This window comes from Physeter macrocephalus, chromosome 5 (genome assembly GCF_002837175.3).
Source record: "Physeter macrocephalus isolate SW-GA chromosome 5, ASM283717v5, whole genome shotgun sequence".
NCBI classification, from domain to species: domain Eukaryota; kingdom Metazoa; phylum Chordata; class Mammalia; order Artiodactyla; family Physeteridae; genus Physeter; species Physeter macrocephalus.
In genome coordinates, this window is record NC_041218.1 from 71,136,797 (window position 1) to 71,156,284 (window position 19,488).

Below are 19,488 nucleotides of genomic sequence, written 5' to 3' on the forward strand. Positions count from 1 at the left end.
TATGCTAACACATATATATGGAATCTAAGAAAAAAAATGTCATGAAGAGATTAGTGGTAGGATGGGAATAAAACACAGACCTACTAGAGCATGGACTTGAGGACATGGGGAGGGGGAAGGGTAAGCTGTGACGAAGTGAGAGAGTGGCAGGGACATATATGCACTACCAAATGTAAATTAGATAGCTAGTGGGAAGCTGCCGCATAGCACAGGGAGATCACCTCTGTGCTTTGTGACCACCGAGACGGGTGGGATAGGGAGGGTGGGAGGGAGGGAGGGAGACGCAAGAGGGAAGAGATATGGGAACATATGTATATGTATAACTGATTCACTTTGTTGTAAAGGAGAAACTAACACACTATTGTAAAACAGTTATACTCCAATAAAGATGTTAAAAAAATAAAATAAAATAAAATAAAATAATTCAAAACTAAACAGATTAAGTCAGAATCAAAGATATGTACCCAGTAGACAAACAAGAAATGGCCTGACTTTTCACTAGAAAGGAACTAGAAATATATAGTATAATACAGATGCATTAGAAAACCATAAATCTGTACATTTATACATTTAATAATTTTGCCTGTAACGTGATATTTTGTAGTTGGTATCTGTTCAAAGCAGCATATCCTCACTAGAGAATCAATTTTTTAAATTGACTTCACTATCAAGAATAGAGCATAAGATTGGCTCAAACCTACAAACTAAATGTAAGGACATACTACCAGTAAGTGGTATACAGATTACTTTAATGGTTTCTATTTTAATACATTTCACATTGCACGAATTTCAGCTTGCAAGCCTATGAACAAAAATTAAATTTCCTCTCTTTGAATCTTTTAATGAAAAGGTCTTTGTGGTAAACAATAAAAAAAGTACAGCATGTCCTATAATAAACGTTAAATTCTTGTGTTCCTAAATCCCCTTGTAAAAAGTCTGTACATATAGCAGAAGATCTGTGGCCTAGTTATGAAATTACAGTTCAGAAGCTTTTAGGCCATAAATACACGTGGATAATCGTATTTTTAAAAAGGAAATAGAGTAAAAATGCTAAAGATAAAAATAAATAACTTTAGCTGAAAAAAATGGTAAATTATCTGTGGTACTCTTGAACACTCTTTCCTTATATTCTTCGTCATATAGGATTTCAGCATGATATAGTGATTAGAAACATACAAAATATAAACACTGACCAAAGCATAATAATAATCATGAATGGTGTCTTTGTAAAACATCTGTGTTTTTTCTGCCCATTAAAATCCAGATTCTAAAAGAGTGACTGTAGATGTTTGTTATTAAACCAACTCATTTCCTAATAGCATTAGTATATAATTGCCATTATGCATTCAGTAACAGAAAGTTGAAGCTTAATTAAAATATATTTCCTTACCAGTTGTCAAAGATGAGTAATGAGATGGATGGAAAACTAATAAACTTCACTGTTTTCTATACACAAATCTTTATGCCAAACATTACTCACAGCTTCCTGACTCTCAATGGAGAAGGTCCCTCTATATTTCCTTTGTGTTCATAATCAGAAATGTTGATAGGATTCTCAGAGACAATAAACACATGTTCTAAATTTACAAACCATTACCTTTTCTAAATCCTGATGGTTTAGGGCAGAAAATAAGGAATTTACATAAAACCAACTCTCATTCCTGGAACATGGTCCTTAGATAGTCCCAGATTTTGGAAATGTTACCCTTAATCTAAATGACACGCAATATCTAAAAGTCAATAGGCCCCAAATATTTCTAAGTATTCAGACTTATTGCCATTGGCTTAGAATGCTAAATCTTTATTATCTTGACTTCACATTGCTTCTATCTAGTTTCACTTCCCACCCTGCTTGATGTTTTCAAGTCCTCTAGCATGCACATCATGTTCTCTCTACTTGATTCAGTTAAACACTGCAATTTTAGAGTTCTTTGTACAGCTGCTTCTGCAGTTTGGATAATTAGAGTTACATAAAATGAAAATAAACAGAGAAAGATATCTCCCTCCCTCTAATGTTATTTAAGGAAATTCTACTTAAAACTGCTGTGAACAGTATGTGTATATATATATATATATATATATATATATATATATATATATATACACAACATGTTTTATTTCAAAGGGCTGAAATAATGCCACATGCATTAGAAGACTCTCCACTTCGCAGGGAATAATTACTCAGTTTGTTCTTTCAACCTATTTGCCACGCCTATTTTTTTTTTCTATTTCATTAGTTAAAATATCAGAATTTGGGTAATGAATGAAATGAAATCCTATTTCCAACTTTTCATTGATGTTAGTAATATGGCAGGAGTTTTACTGGGGAAACAGTTTATAGGAAATCAGATAACGCCCAATGAAGTGTCTCAATTCTTTCTACAAGTCCACAAACACATCTTCCCTGAAGATTACCAAAACGATTCCAGTTGTCAGATTCACTGGCTTCTTTTAATTTCTAGTTCTCCTGACTTACTACAGCAACTCTGTTTCCTGGAAACTGTTTTTCAAGCCTCTGAGACACAACACTTCTGGGTTATATGCGCCACTGTAATGATTCTCAACTCCCTCAAATGCAAAGCCACCATTTTATAACAATTCTTTTGTAATACTAGCTTCACTAACCTGAACTGAAATAATAGAGCCTATCTATAAATATATGCTCCCTAATTTATTTGATGTGGATCTGACCTAAATCAAGCTTTTTAAAATTGTACAGAAAATATAAAACTAAGTTTCCATTTCGTTGGCTCCCCACTTCCCTGCTATACTGTCTCTAGCTGTTACTACTCTATTCAAGTGTCAAGACAAAAGTAAGTTTTGGGCTTCCCTGGTGGCGCTGTGGTTAAGAATCCACCTGCCAATGCAAGGATCACGGGTTCAAGCCCTGGTCCGGGAGGATCCCACATGCCGCGGAGCAGCTGGGCCCGTGCCCCACAACTACTGAGCCTGCGCTCTGGAGCCCACGAGCCACAACTACCGAAGACTGCGCGCCTGGAGCCCGTGCTCCACAACAGGAGAAGACACCACAATGAGAAGCCCGGGCGCAGCAATGAAGACCCAATGCAGCCAGAAATAAATTAATTAATTTTAAAAAAAAAGTTTGTGTAACCATATGTACATGTGTATATATGTATACATATATGTAAAATCTGTGCGCATGTTTTTCACCTTAACACATTTCTGGCCCTATTTAGGTTACAAACCCCTTACTTTGCTTGGAGTGGGTAGCAAGAAATATAGTTTTAGGCTATAGTATTAGCATTCTGGTATTACTGTGGTGGGCAGCATCTGATATGGCTCCCAGTGATCACTACCTACTGGTACTCATGCCCTATGTAAATCACCTTCCCTGTAAGTAAAACTTTGTCATTTGTTTCCAATGAACAGAATACAATAAAAGTGACAGGATGTCACTTGGTGATTATGTTACAGAAGACTGTGACTTGTGTCTTCGTTTTCTCTCCCTTGCTTGCTCTGATATTGTGGGATGCTCTATGGACAAACCCCCATGACAAAGAATAGAGGCTGGCCTCCAACCATGAGCTTGTGAAGAACTGAAGACTCAGCCCAGAGAAACTGAATCCTTTCAACAGCCAGCTAAGTGGCTAGGAAGCAGATCATTCTCATTGTAGCCTTGAGATGACTACAGCCTTGAGAAAGACCCAGAGCCAGAGACCCACAGCGACTGTGAGATTAAATATGTAGTTTTAAGCAACTAAGTTTTGGGGTAATTTGTTATGCAGTAATAGTTAGCTAATACGTTGTTCAAAGGATTTAGTTCATTAAGAATTTTCCATGGTCTTTTTCATTCATACTTTTGCTTTTTTTTATTCAAAAAAATTGAGGAGAGTTCTGTAGAAGTTTGTAAGTAATAATCCATTTCATTTAGATATGTCTAAGTATAATAGCTTATTGCTACTCTCTCTGATGAGTCTGCCAAGTAAGCTAACCAAACTCCCTGAAAATAGTTTCAGTTTTTCAAACACACAGTTGTTTTTTTGTTTGTTTGTTTGTTTGTTTTAACATCTTTATTGGAGTATAATTGCTTTACAATGGTGTGTTAGTTTCTGCTTTATAACAAAGTGAATCAGTTATACATACACATATGTCCCCATATCCCCTCCCTCTTGCGTCTCCCTCCCTCCTACCCTCCCTGTCCCACCCCTCTAAGTGGTCACAAAGCACCTAGCTGATCTCTCTGTGCTATGCGGCTGCTTCCCACTAGCTAGCTATTTTACGTCAAACACACAGTTTTGAAGAGACATTATCTTTCATAACCTTCCTATTTTCCCAAAGAATGACTAAATCTAAATAATAAAAGCCAAAACAATTTGAAAGTGAAAAATATTTAGTCTCATCAACATTCCCACGTTGAAAAGCCTGATTACTCTGAACAGGGTATTATGGGTTTCTGTAAACAGATTTGGTGCTGCGTGTTTGGTGTACATGCCGTATGATGGCATGGAAGGTAATGTGAGTTTAGTAAATAATTCAGTTAAATTCCAAGTAATTGCTCACTGCAGGGAGTAGAGTTTTAAGTCTAATCTCCCCAAAGATTTTCATTTAAAAAAAATCTGTGTTCTGCTACTTGATAGCATGCACTATTTGTTCTCCAAGTGATCACACATACTTGAAGGCTAAGAACACAGAGCAAATGGGGTGCATTTGAGAGGAAAGATTGGTGTAAATTGCATCCTACAAATTCAGGTCTTTTGGCACAAAGGTATCCGAGAGCAGTTGGACCTGTTCATATAGTTCTTAATATTTTATTTTGAATTTACCTGAAGCAATTATAAAGAGATTCATTGTCAAGAATGTTTTCTGGATGTCCTTTATAGTACACACAAAACCTTCAAAACCCAGACAACCTAGAGAAAGACAATAGTACTTAACTCATCAAATAGAGAGATCTTGCTTACACTTTGGACAGAAGAACAATTTACATATCTTTATCTAATTCAGTGTTTTGCCAAACAACTTCATTTCACCATTTCACATCCTATTTTGGAGGTTTATAAAAGGATCCTCATAAGTCTTTTACAAACAATTGTTTTTTAAAAAACAAAAAATTACAGAACTGCTTTGGTAACTTTCCTTTTTCTATATGCCTCCCAGAGCTGCAGTAGTTGTAGGAAGAGAGGAAACAGTGGCATTCAGGAGCAGGGAGAAGGTAAGGGGCTCCCGTTTTACCCCCGACCTCTTCAAGACTTGTTTTCTGTAGCTCTGCCTGATGTAGTCCTTTCCAATGGCCCCATCTTACGAAAACACTAAGTCAACTATTGCTTTCAAAAGTCCTGTTTCCCACTGTATCAAAACCAGTAAAATGACAGTACAAAGGAGAAGAAAGGAGACAGAAGATAAGAAATAGATAATAAACAGCACATACTCCTGACGTGCTAACATATTTAATATTTCCCTTAACCTTTCTCTAATGGATGTTAATTCCTTCCCTGTCATGGACTGAATCTTTGTGCTGCTCCTCCAAATTCATATGTTGAAATCCTAACTCCTACGTGATGTGACGCTATTAGGAAGAGAGACCTTCAGTTGGTGATTAACTCATTAGAGTGGAGCCCTCATCCATAGAACTGGGTCTCTAGAGGCCTCACCCTCTCCCTGCTCTGTGAGCATACAATAAGAAAACAGTGCTCTGCAACCAACAACTCCCTAGAACTCAAACATGCTGGCACCCTGATCTCAGACTTCCAGCCTCCAATCTATGGTATCTGCTATAGCAGCAGAACAGACTAAGGCACCACCCTTGTCTTCTACTTTATTAAGGTGTCTGACAAAAAAAAGAGAACAGTTCCCTCTCTGAACTAGAATAAGATACACAAACAATAATGAGTAATTCTGAATAAAATAAAGGAAATAATAGTATAGGTGAAGTTTATGGTCACATAGGGAGAGGAAAGAAAACCCAGGCCCAGTTCTAAAATTCCCGTGTCAGAGTGAGAGATGGTTCATGGTACCACATGACACAGCCTGCACACCTCTTGTGTCTCCTCTTTCTCATCCGACAAACGCTTTCAAACATAAGGTCTGACTTCTGCATTTTAAAATGGAGAATCCAAGGCCTAGAAAACTTATATCCCTTGTTTAGGGTCATATACCTTGTTTTTCAGTTAAGGGGAAGATACTAATTCAATGTAAGAAATAATCAGTTATAATAATTTTAGGAAACTCTTTAACCATGAACCTGTGTGCCTCATCTCTAAAGCCCTGAGCACATAAAATGCACAGATTAAATACAAAACTGCTACAGATAAATTTTATAGACTTTGAAAATTTTATTATTATAAAAGTTCATATGCAAAATTGTATTTAAAAATGTATATTTGTGGCAGACACCATAAGGAAAGCCTGGATATAGACAAATAACAAGCCCTTGAATGTAAACACATGTTAAAGGTCCTCTGTTTGATTTCATTCCAACCTAAGACAGGATTCTATAACACAGATGGGGCTGATATTGCAAAGTGGCGCAAGCAATGCCTTCCCTAACCATAGCCCATCTTTCATTTCTGCGCTACAGACTACAGAGAAAACACCAAGCTACATTTCCCCAGATTCTGTAGCATATAAATTCTAGAGATTCTATTATGCTCATGGAGGAGACTTGGGTGGAAGTGGTGCCAGAACAAGGAGACTAGATCTAGGGAAGAGACTTTTCATTTTATGGATCAGCTATGGTAGAGTTCCTACCCATGGTCCCCTAGCATATTACATAAGCAGAATCAGGGATGGAAGGCATTTTTCTTAGCACAGTCCCACAGGATGGTTGAGCATTTCTGTTAACTGTACTGTTCCTGGCTAGCTAGTATCCAGTCTTGGTTCTGTGACTCCTGAGAAATTCTATAAAGCTACAAAATACCTTTTCAAAATCCATCTTTTAAACAATCAATGATACACTTTTTTTGTTTCCAACTAATTGTCTTTATCGATATAACTGCCCTATTTTACTGAGAGTTTTTGAGTGTTTAGAACAGTTGTCCTTAATGAACATGAAGACATGATTTCGGTTACCTGAGAAACTTTTTCAAATGGCCATTCTTTACTCCCTAGCCAAACGTAATCAACATTCTATTATATCACCTGGTATATCAGAGCCTCCACTGATGTGACAGTCCTACACAGATTACAAAGGGAAATCAGTGATTCCAACATGCCAATGTAATGAAGGACCACTGACCTGCATCAGTCATTTAAATCTGGCTCACACTAAACTTTCATCACAGTTTGAGCTTGTGAAACATAGAGCCCCAGGGATATCCCTGATCTCTTGAAATAGAGTCAGGGAGGTACAGACTAGGAATCTGTATATTTAATTCCTCAGGTGACTATAATATTGTCAGCTGGGGATTTTTCTAAGACCCAGTGTTTAAAAAGCTACTGGCATAGAAAATCAATCATTTATTAGTGGCATCTGATGTATGTTCATTTAAACAACTTAAACTTATTTCTTTCTTTGAGAATGCCAGTAGATTACTCAAGCAAGGGACAGCTGTACAAATCCCAGATCTGGACTTCAGGAAAATACCTAATAAGATGTCTCATGATATCTTTGTGAAGACGGTGGATAAGTAAAGCTGAATGCAAAAATCAGTTGAGTGGATTATTCAATGTTGTAATGCCTGTACAAAAAAGTTACTAATCAAAGGAAAAATATCGTTGTAACCTAGAAGTTTTACCTGTAAAATGGTCAGTATAGTTTAAGTTGTATTACAGTGACAACGGAGTCTAATTTCTTTTTCATGCTACATGTTCACTGTTAGTTTGCTGGGGACGCTGATTCACAGCATTTTCACTAGGCACCTAAGCTGAAAGAATGTCCACAATTTGGAAAACCTCTGGTGGGATTGGGTAGATAATAGATATAGCAAGTTTTATACTGGCCTAAAGATTAATTGTTTTTCTATTCTTAACACCTCTGCCACCAAATGTGTGTTTTATTTTTTCCCACACTAAACAGTTCTGACACTCACTACCTGGAGTTAGCACTGACCACACACCCCAGGCTTAAGGGCTCAGTCCCACCAGGCTGACTTCTACTTTGGATGCCATCTGTACTTCTGACCAACAAGCTATAGGTCACGGGTTCCTAAAATCCGCTTCCTGAATGGCTCACAGAATTCAGGGAAACAGTTTACTTACTATCACAGTTTTAAGGAATATTATTTTAAAACGTAAACTCGCAAATATTTGCCTTAAAAAACAAAGTTATCATAAAAATATTTTAGATTTCAACAAAATTAAGACTGTAAACTTGTAAGCTACTGGCTTGAACAGTTCATGACAGAAATACTAAGTCTGTATATGTTCACTGCCATATTATCAGATACAGATTTTCAAATAACTAAAACATGTTCCCCAAACACATAATTTTACATCATGGACCTCAATGATCGTTTGCATAACAAAGCTGGATTAACAGGATGAAAAATAATATTTTAAGCATAGAATTATTTAAAGTAACACTTAAAAAGGGACTAAGATCCTTTATATGGACTCAACTATAAAAACTGGTTTTAATTATTCATGGTTATTTTTGTATGGTATTTTTTACAAAGGGATAGGACCTGATTTAAATTCATTCAACAAATTGTAAAGGCAAGCTTTATGCTACATTTCTAGTCTAGAGCCTAAATTTCAAATCTTTCCTGATTCGTTTACAACTTGCGGAACTGAAAACTGGATGATAACATTAGAAAACTTTATACTATGGTCAAATATTTTTTACTTATATTTATATATGTGTGTTAATAAATGTATAGATACATATATATACACAGTGAAGCCAGTCACTTGATCTATAACTCTTAAGTTTAAGCTACCCACGAAGAGCTCATTTTAAATTATTAATTTTTTGAGGCCACTAGAATATTTTAAAGTCAATTTTGGGAAAAAAAAGTTAATAGTGCCTTACTGTGGTGATATAGATAAGAAGCTAGCATATTCAATAATTTAGCAAATAATCTCTCTCAAAGGCAGAAGAAACACACACATAAAGCTTATCTAGAGTTAAGTAAAGTATTTGTTAAAGTTTCTTATATCAGTAAAGAAAATACGGAGAGATTGAGTTGAGCTATTATAAAATTAGATGCGTTTGTCAGTGACTGAATTATTAAATTATCAGTAATTGATCACAGACAACATTGTAGAACATTTATAGATACTAAAGAAGGAATCAATCCTTAGCTTTATCCAATCAATTTTTTCCTTAAAGGTATACACAAAACATAGATGACATCTAATTTGTAAATTATATGATGCAAGAAACTATAGCTAATTAATCATATGCTATAATCTAGATCAAAAAAGACAATGAAAGACTGAAATAATAGAATAAAACTAATCAGCTTAAAATTGCCAAACACAAAAACTCCTATACATGTGTGTAAAAGAACCCTATACAAACTCAAACAGAGGTTTAATAGCATCATGTGTTTAAAAAGAAAAAAGCCTATGTAATTCTATTTAACTATAAACATAATATACATCAACACTGTGAAGGTGTGGCCAAATATCAAGACCATCTACATTATCAGAAATATCACATACATAACAAGGGAGGTTTTCTTTAAGCCAGAAAGAACATATGTGTAACACAGATACAGAAGCCAATTCGATACATTCTCTCTTCCAAGGAGGGGCTATCAATAAACTGAAAATCATCCAAAGAAGAGGCACCTGATGCTAGTGTCTTATGAAAAATGGTTTAAAAAAAATCTAGAAAGGTTTCACTGATCAGAGACTTAGAAGCATACACAATAACTACCTACAAAACACCTAATGGCTCTTACAGAGAGGAATTAGATTTAGGGAACAAAGTCCAGTGTATGCACACTACAAAAAGTTGTATCTCACAGCACAGTGGAAAGCACAGACCAACACTCTTCACTAAACAGTGAATGAAAGCTCCACCTTATACATCTTCATATCCTTGGTGTTTGCAGTGTCAAGTAGGCACTCAATGGTAGAAGTACTGCTTTAACTAAATGGAAAAATTAGTACTGAAGTAGAAAAAGACTGTACGGAGGTAGTGCTTTCTTTACTTAATGGTATACTTGTGAGGAGTGTTTCTCAAAGTTTCTTTTAGGGAACATTAGTCCCATGATTTATCTATGGTTAAAGGATTACAGGAGAAAATGGAAAATGGCATAGCCCTTGTCCCCAGGTTGGAGATATGAAATGCTCATCAGTATATTAAGGATTTGTGAGAAGCCCTCATTAAAGAAGTCTGTTTAACTCTATTCACTGCTGCCTCTCCAATTTTTTAACCACAGCTCTTTTTTAATGGCATATCTAAGAAACATCCCAGGATCTCTTAGTAAATGCTCTTTAAGGTGGAATTATGCATTGGACAGTGTGTTAGGCTAGTTAGTCAATTCACATCTGTGTCTTTAAGGACAAAAGTAAACCTTTCATTTTAAACATTTTCACATATTTGAAACATCATTACTGACATGTTAAGAAGAGACAAGCAACACCTAAGTAAGCTATCTTTGCATCCTAAAGCAATGAGAGACATATCCTGAAGGGCTTGCAGGACCATCTTTTTCCCACTTTTGGTAACTTAGTAGACAGCTAGCTGGCTTAGCAGGTCCCAGTTTGCTTAAAAGAGCAGTCAGATACCAAGCAGTGGGCTACAAAGGCTCCTCCTTTTCAACAAGGCTACTTTTCCAATCAGGGAGCCTTCATAGGTACCGAGTCACATAGATACTCACTGTACTCCATTCCATAAAAGGGTAGAACGCATCAAGTGTGAAAAAAATGAATACTTTTATGTAAATATGAACTCTACAAGTGTTACCAGGTTTAGCAAATAAAACACAAGATGCCCAGTTATACTTGAAATTCAGAATAACAATAAAGAATTTTTTGTGCATATATGGTCCATGTAACATTTGGGACATACTTATGCTAAAACATACTTTTTCTCTGAATTCCATGCTCTATTTCATCTGGCAACCAGACCCTCCACTCGAAAGTCAGCTACAGACCCTCTGTGCTTAGTCTAAATCATAGGACAAAGAGAGTTCCAGAACTGTGTGTGCTCTACCATTCCCCAGCTTTTGAGGTTTTACTGAGTGAACTCTATTTTATACCTGTATAGAATAGCATTAGTCCATGACTCCTTTGCATGGCACAAGAGAAATAACTGATTTCTTTTTCCCACCACATTAATCTAGGGTACAACCAAAGACAATATGGAAGAGGAAACATTCCTGAAGGAAAACACAGACCTCAGTTCTTACTCTTACTCTGCCAGTTTTATGTCCTTGGGCAACTATATGTCTCTCTTTAGGCCTTGGTTGTGCTGACTTCAGGAACCATACAGCACAAACATTTTACAATTCCATGATCCTAAGTGAACTAAACTTTGCCTTGTCCTTAGGACCAACTGGAGGTCATGCTTGTCTATGTCAGAAGCAGAGGAAACAACCTCAAAGTTAAAGAAAACCAAGGAACTGGCTAAAAGATGGCCCTTATATTCAACTAAAATCCATTTGTTTCAAAAGAAATGTTGTTACCTTCAGGCTAAAAAGGCACCTTAAATATTTCATAAACAACAGCTGTTATTCAGCAACCATATAGTACCAAATCACTTTTATTCCAGACCACTAAAAAAAAAAGCAGTTGACTGCTTTACTTCCTTGACTCCTATGTGGTACACCACTAAGACACCATGAAGCTTTCTGCAAGTTCTGTGAAAGGTATCTATGCACAAATGGCAAATCCATCTTCTCTAACAGATTCCCCAGTTTGATTTAAATAGCATTTCTCTGCACAAAGAATCTATAATGCTAATTCATTTTGCCTTCAGCTTAAGTAACTCGCTATTAAAAGACAGCGACAGTAAGAGTTTTTGTCTAGTGAAATACCATGCCCTCACGTAACCCAAAAGGCAGCCACTGCTTTCAAATGATTAAAGTCTTGATTACCAACATCTTTAGCACCGCATTAAAGGAATAAACAACTTTAAATTATACAAACGGCTAAGATTGTGACCTTAGAGTTACCAGTTAAATACAAAAGTCCAGTTAAATAAGAAATTCAAATTTCAAATTCCAAAACTGGAATTAAAAATAATTTATTATTTATTTGAAATTCAAACTTAACTGGGGATTCTGTATTTTTATTTGCATATCTGGCAATTTTATGTGGGCTACCTAGTGTGAGATCTTCGCCAATTTTCATCTTTTTTTCCCCCTAATCAAAACACTTGTTTTGATTTTTAATTTTCCCTTAGAGTCAAGAGTTTCTACCTGCTGCAGAACATGAATACATAAGTAATTTTCCAGCCCAAATTTTTTTTTAATATTTCTTTGCTTTTAACAAAATCAGGTTCCCACCAATAAAACTGTAGTCTAAAACACATACAATCTGAAGAGACCAACATTTTACCTACCTGTGGGTAATATACGAGAAGGCCATATAATAAAATATTTGTCTTTTTCACTTCCTTGGCAAATTCTCTAATCTGCATTAGGTTTTCCATTTTCTGACCAAATGGTACTGATTCATAATCAAGAAATTGCACCTGCAAAATAATATAAAAGGTAACAATCAGAGTACCATTCAGTTTCCCTTGAAAAGTATGACATTAAAGAAGCTTAAAACACATATAATATTGAAATTATTTTTATCATTTTATTAACTTCTAATCATTTCAACCCATACTTAATAAAATGAATCATCCTTTATAAATACAAATGCAGTAAACACTAATTGAAAAGTCTAAAATGCTAATATTCTATTTCAATCTGTGTCAGAGTCAAGTGTATTGATATAAAGAATATATGATTTCATCAATTCTTTCAACTTACTTCCTAATTTGTAATTTGAAATTAAGCTAGATAGAAATAAATAGGTAAAATAAATAAATAAATAGGTTAAGAAATTAATAACAATAAAATTCAAGGGACTGTTTATCCAAATACATAAAGTTTTTCAAAGGAATCCCTTTCAAAGTAATAACTGGAATTTAATAATAATCTACTTCTTAAAGTAAATCCAGAAGAATTTTATATAGAATTCTTTTAGCAGTGTTAGTGTTTTTCTTGAAATTATTCAAGTGACTATTTTTTAAGCATTATTTTTCATTTAAATTTAAGGTCTCAGGGTGATCTGCGCTCTTTTCTACAAACTACTACTACTGAGATGATACAATACTGTCTGTCTTTCATGGGATATAAAAACCTAAATCACAACAAGAGCTTCAAAAGAAACTATTTAAAATGGAAATGCACATATACAATGAGCATAAAGAAATATGTATTCTTTTGCAATATCAAAATTTTAAAACTTAAGAATTATTTGTTCAGTTATGTGTATTTATTAACTAGGAGCATTTTATAATATACTCCACCTTATATACTAATACTAATCCCTTATACCCATCTTATACTAATCCCTTCCTCTCTGCTCATTCATACGGAAATGTGCTCTTTATGACAACAGACAACAAAACATATTATATTCTTTCTGTAAAACAAGGGAATGAGAAGGGTTGTTTTCACCCATTACATTTTGCTTTTCCAGGGAAAATTGCTTATATAACATCCTTTAAAGATAATTGAGATAATGTGCAATGTATTTTAATTTAGTAGATATTCAGTAACTTTCTTGGAACTTTTCATTAAATATAGTCAGTTGAAAACATATACATATAGCTGCTACCTCTTGAAATCTAAGGTAACAATAAAGACTTTTTTCCTTAAAAATGTCCAATTCATAAACCAAAAGAACAAAGAAAAGCAAAAAAAAATTTTTTTTGGAAGATAAAAAGCAGAAAGAATAAGTTTCAGGTGTTTCTATCTGCTGAATAGCTGAAGAAAAGACCATGTAACCCTGAAACCCTGGGCTCACCTTCCCCTAAGCTCCGTTTCCCTGAAACATTATGAAAGTGAAACTTCAGCTTTTTTACCAGGTAGCATTACTTATGGTAAAACTAACTCCTGACTGGTGAACCACACCCAGGCTGGAAGAATTGTGAATGAACTATAAATACTAGACCTTCCTTCAAAGTAATTCACCTTATAGCCAGGTGTTCCCCTTGCTGGTACCTGGAAGCTAATGACTATCAGCTGTTGCAAAAGATGTCAGTCCCTATTTGCAGCTGAAGCCTTCTGAAAGGATGGCTCACATACCACCTTCTGTGCTCTCCTTCCCTCACCCCTAAGAAGCCAAGGTAGAGGGAGAAGTGGGGAGAGAAAAGCAGCCCCTAAACTCATGTGAGATGATGAGCTCAGGAGCTAAAGCAGAAGACACGCCCACCTCTGCCCTGCCTTTTTCCCTGCCCTGTAGTCTTTCACAAAGTTGGTCAAACTAGTGCTATAAAGGCTTCTACAGGAGTTTGAACCTAAAATTGCTGGTGGTGTGCTTGCTACAAAAAGCAGGCTAATTCCCCAACACTGAGGCAATTTTGGAAACTGCAGTCGCAGTATGGATCTGAAGCCAGGGGACAGACTGAGGGTAAGAGTCTCTCCGGAGCCCATATGGCCCGATTACTACATAGCCCCATACCAGGTGGGCTGGGGAACAATACTACTGTTTGGAGTTTAAAGTCTCAGAGGACTGTTTAACTCTTTTAACTGTGTAATTACCTGTACTATTCAGATACCATGAAATGCTAGCAGCCACCTTGCCCAACATAATTTAGGTGAATGGAATGCCCGAGAATTTTGCAATACACAACCTGGGCAACCTTACTGCCAGCCTAGATAGATAGCTAGACAGACAGACATTTCTTGTTTAATACAAGTCTTCCTGAAAAAATTTGAGTTCAGAAAAATCTTGCACTAAAGTAAGGGAGGTGGGTGGTAGGGAGACGGTTTGTGTAAAAATAGCACAAGGAGCAGAAAAGACAAGACCACTATAACTGGTAATTATAGCCTGCACAGAAATTTTAAATGCACAGAAATGAAAGAGTGGCAATACTGGTAATGCATTAATTAGAGAAGGAACGATGACTAAGATACAACTGGGAATGAGCTCTGCGCCAGGAAGCTGCCATTAGGGTTGGCCCAGGAGGAAACGCATGCTGCCAGGAGCTGGGGAACCTCTCAGGGAAGTCAGAGCTGGGAGCAGGTACTCATTTTTAATTTTCCTTAAAGAGTGTCCTACAACAGAGCCTAAAATTAATTTTTTAAATACCAGTTAATTACATTAACTATCAATTGTAAAAATAAATTGTAACTCTGGGAGTCTAAAAAAATGGTAAATCTAAAACTCGAGACAAGATTATATTGTAATGAGAATGTTCAACAGATAAAGTGTGCTGAATCTTTTTTTTTTTTTTTGAAGGACAGAAATTAGAGACCTTACACTTGGTTAACTTACAGCTAATTATGTATATTAAAAGTAATGCTATTTAATTAAAGCTATATACAATTATATTGTATCGTTTCCAAACTTGCAGAGGGACTAAAGGATTATTTGTATCAATGCAACAAAGCACAGGAGGAAAGTAAAGTAGCAAACAAAACAATTGGCCAACAGCAATAACCAAAAAAAAATAAGCTTGTAGAAAGAATCCCAAATATAAAAGTAATAAAGATAAATGTAACACTTTTTAACTCTTTCTTAAGTGACAGATTTATCAGATTGGGTTTTTAAGAAAAATCTAACTATATGCTAGTTATAATATAAATGTCTAATGAAAACTATCCTGAAAGTATGTACTTTATAGGATAAGATAGTTTTCATTAGACATTTATGTGTGTACTGGTATGAAAAGGCATACCATGCAAATGCTACCAAAAATGAAGGTTGTAGCAATATAATAGGGTTAAGACCAAAAAAACAAACATTAATACAGATAAAGAAAAACAGTACATAATAAAAAACAAAACTTATAATAACCATAACCTTATTACTAAGAACATAGATTTTAAAACACAAAGCAAAGAAAAAAAAACTGAATTATGAGAAAACATCCAAATCCATAAACACAGACGAATGTTTGACTGCACTTCTCTTAGAAACTAATACATCAGACAAAATTTTTTTTTAACGTCAAAGGCTTCTGCTTCCAGTGTAGCAGCTGAGTTGAGGGTGTTTCTCTTTCCTCCCAAGGTTATAATTCTATTCCTGTTTTTCTGGCTGTTTCTATCTAGGAAAAGTTGCACACGAGCTGATGCAACTTCACATTAAATGGACCTAACTCCTTTATTTACTAATGACACAGAAGCTAATTTTTCTTACAGAAACAAATGTTGTAGCATAGAACATCTAGATTGAACTGAAGGACACGCTACATATACGATAGTTTTTAAAAGTTCTCACCAAGTCATGAGATTCTAAACTAGGAATGGGAGGCTTTCAGTCCAGCCATAGGTCTGTAAGATTCAACATACCCTAGCTCCTTGAAAAGAAAAAATGTTAACGGCACTCAAAAAAATCAGTGGGTCAATTCTGTTCACTGTAGATTCCACAAATTAAGGAAACAGTGTGTAAAAGTGAATTCTGGGCAAACCATTTATATACCTACAAACTGCCTATTTACCCCATTGTTGACCTAAACCAAAGATGGGTTTATTCATTTGGGATTATCAGAGAATTGTGATTCGGTGTCTGTAACCATGGTGAGCCATGTGCAAATTCTCACACAGCAAGAAAAGGAGAAGGCTTTTACTGAGGGGGAAAAGGAAGTTGGAGGGCTATGGTAAACAGAGTCCCTGACTTTCTACTCACTGAGTCTTCGCCAGGAAAGAAGAGTGTTTCTTCTTCCGGTCGGGCTCTGCAATTATCTCAGGGCATGAGAGCTCCCCCTTCTGGTCTCCTAATTCTTTTTAATAGAGGTTTCTGTTTATTAATTTTTTCATACCACCAAACCAAGTACTTAAATTATAGGGAAGCTTTAAGATATAAAGCAGTAGAACATAGGAGAATAACGCAGTTCCTTTTCTAAATACTTAGTATGTGCTAAGTATTATTGTAGCTGACATATGTCACTTTTAAAGAAACAGATACAAATATTGACCTTATGAAATGTATATTATCAGGTTGATAAAATTCGAGCATGAGGAAGTAGGATGCATCTCAAAATTCTCTTTCACCATGTGAGAAAGCCTGATGACATCATAAAAACCGGAAGATAATCTCCAGCAGATGTACTTCCTAATACCAATAATGTAAAATTTAAGCATATACATAACACTGTGCTACTAATTTTGAATTCTAAAATACACCAGATACTTATGACATCCACGAAAACATTAAGTTGGTACAATACAATCAACTTTCATTTTAAAAACAGGACAGATTTATACAACTGTAGCAGAAGGTTGCAAAATGGTCATGATAACTCAAGAAATGTAAATGTTTCTGCCTTAATAAACACTTTGGACAGGATACAAGCACTTGTATCCACTGAAATGTAGCAAAACACTTCATCTAGGTTGAGTTCTGCAGATTTGCTTATAGCTACACCAAATACATATTCTTTGGTCTCTTTTTGCACCATTCACTAATTTACTACATGTAAATTATAGGAAAAACAATATTCCCCAATTAGGATGCCATTTCTAAATGTTCTTTTTCAGGCATACATAAAAAAGATATAAGACACACTCTGGCTCTTCGCTCGGTTGCAGTGTTTCGTTTCTTCGCCTTCTCTGCCTCTTCTCATCCTTTCTCGCTCTCTGCTCTGCGGTGTGACGAGGCTGAATCCTCTCCGCACCCAGCCCTCGCCTTTCTTCTTCTGCCCGCGCTGTTCTATTTCTCTCCTTCGGCCGCCGCCGCCACTGCTGCACAGCTGGTGTCGGTGCCGCGCTTTTCCCCCTGCGTCGTCCCCGCAGCCTATGGCCCAGGCCGCCTTGGGTATTTCTGCTCAAGGTAACCACATCCCTCTTTAAAAATTCCGCCTAAAAAGAGAAGACGCTTTACCCGACTCTTTGGGCCGTTATCTCACGGCGAACTTTCTGACCAAGTATACAACTACCCAGAGGGCCTAGAAGTGCTGTATAGAGAGCAGTTCGACTTCAACGCTGAGCCACCTTGGGAACCTAGCTGATGATAGGGGGGTTCCATCTCCTAACTTGTCCATGGAGGTCTTCACTTCAGAAATCCAAGACTCATATTCATCCAGCTTGGTGTCAAGTGGGCTGTTGCTGCCAGAATTATCTTGTGATTATTTGAGAGATGTATCAGTTTCTTCTGAAGTACAATCAACTGTAGAAGCCTTTGTAGCAGTTTGTTGCATATTCTAAGGACCCAGACGTAAGGCTTGGTGGCCCGTCTCGGCTTTAGTGCAAGAATTGTGTGTATCTCCAGAAAACATCATTTACATAAGTCCTTGCAAGCAAGTGTCTCAAATAAAGTATGCAGCAAAAGTTGGAGTGAATATCATGACATGTGACAATGAAGTCGAACTGAAGAAAATTGCACGTAATCACCCAAATGCCAAGGTCTTACTACATATTGCAACCGAAGATAATATTGGAGGTGAAGAGGGTAACATGAAGTTTGGCACTACCCTGAAGAACTGTAGGCATCTTTTGGAATGTGCTAAGGAACTTGATGTCCAAATTATTGGGGTTAAATTTCATGTTTCAAGTGCTTGCAAAGAATCTCAAGTATATGTACATGCTTTATCTGATGCTCGATGTGTATTTGACATGGCTGGAGAATTTGGCTTCACAATGAACATGTTAGACATTGGTGGAGGCCTCACAGGAACTGAATTTCAATTGGAAGAGGTTAATCATGTTATCAGCCCTTTGTTGGATGTCTACTTTCCTGAAGGATCTGGCATTAAGATAATTTCTGAACCCGGAAGCTACTATGTGTCTTCTGCATTTACACTTGCAGTTAATATCATTGCAAAGAAAGTTGTTGAAAATAAGTTTTCCTCTGGAGTAGGAAAAACCGGAAGTGATGAACCAACCTTCATGTATTATATGAATGATGGTGTTTATGGTTCTTTTGCAAGTAAACTGTCTGAGGACTTAAATACCATTCCAGAGGTTCACAAGGCAAGTTTTACAAATAATATAAAAACTGCTTATATGGCAGTTTATGAACGAGCTGTTATTTTTAAGATACATCCCAATTTTTGGAGAAATATTTTAGGATTGGGGAAGGTTGCCCCTTTTTTGAGGATTTGCATATCTCTGGCTGAGTTCCTTTATTGCTTCCTTAGATTGGAGTTAAGGAGCATCACTGCCGCTGGTTCTAGGCTTTTCTTCCAGGGGCACATTTGATCTGAGATAGTGAAAAAATGCTTTTATCCACCTTCAAATTCAGTGCCTGCCTGAGTAAAAACCTAACAAAACAACCACCTTTTTTTTCCTACAGAAATACAAGGAAGATGAGCCTCTGTTTACAAGCAGCCTTTGGGGTCCATCCTGTGATGAGCTTGATCAAATTGTGGAAAACTGTCTTCTTCCTGAGCTGAATGTGGGAGATTGGCTTATCTTTGATAACATGGGAGCAGATTCTTTCCATGAACCATCTGCTTTTAATGATTTTCAGAGGCCA

The 19,488-nt window shown here is 36.2% G+C and overlaps 2 protein-coding genes across 7 annotated transcripts in view; one reads left to right on the forward strand and one right to left on the reverse strand.

The window, feature by feature from the left end:
- The window catches only part of CRPPA (CDP-L-ribitol pyrophosphorylase A), a 466,682-nt gene that overhangs the window by 255,381 nt on the left and 191,813 nt on the right, over nucleotides 1-19,488 (reverse strand). For 5 of the 6 annotated variants that reach the window (XM_028490069.2, XM_055085022.1, XM_055085024.1 and 2 more), the window contains exon 9: nucleotides 12,416-12,547. In XM_028490069.2, the coding sequence (XP_028345870.1) occupies nucleotides 12,416-12,547 (132 nt within the window). Of the gene's footprint in view, nucleotides 1-5,155; nucleotides 5,308-12,415; nucleotides 12,548-19,488 lie in introns of those variants that run through there. The other variant, XM_028490071.2, reaches the window with a different exon arrangement.
- The window catches only part of LOC112066190 (antizyme inhibitor 1-like), a 7,192-nt gene continuing 2,155 nt past the window's right edge, over nucleotides 14,452-19,488 (forward strand). The window contains exons 1-4 of the mRNA XM_024128404.2: nucleotides 14,452-14,481; nucleotides 17,604-17,844; nucleotides 18,220-18,983; nucleotides 19,306-19,484. Coding sequence (XP_023984172.2) covers nucleotides 14,452-14,481; nucleotides 17,604-17,844; nucleotides 18,220-18,983; nucleotides 19,306-19,484 — 1,214 coding nt within the window. The remainder of the gene's footprint in view (nucleotides 14,482-17,603; nucleotides 17,845-18,219; nucleotides 18,984-19,305; nucleotides 19,485-19,488) is intronic.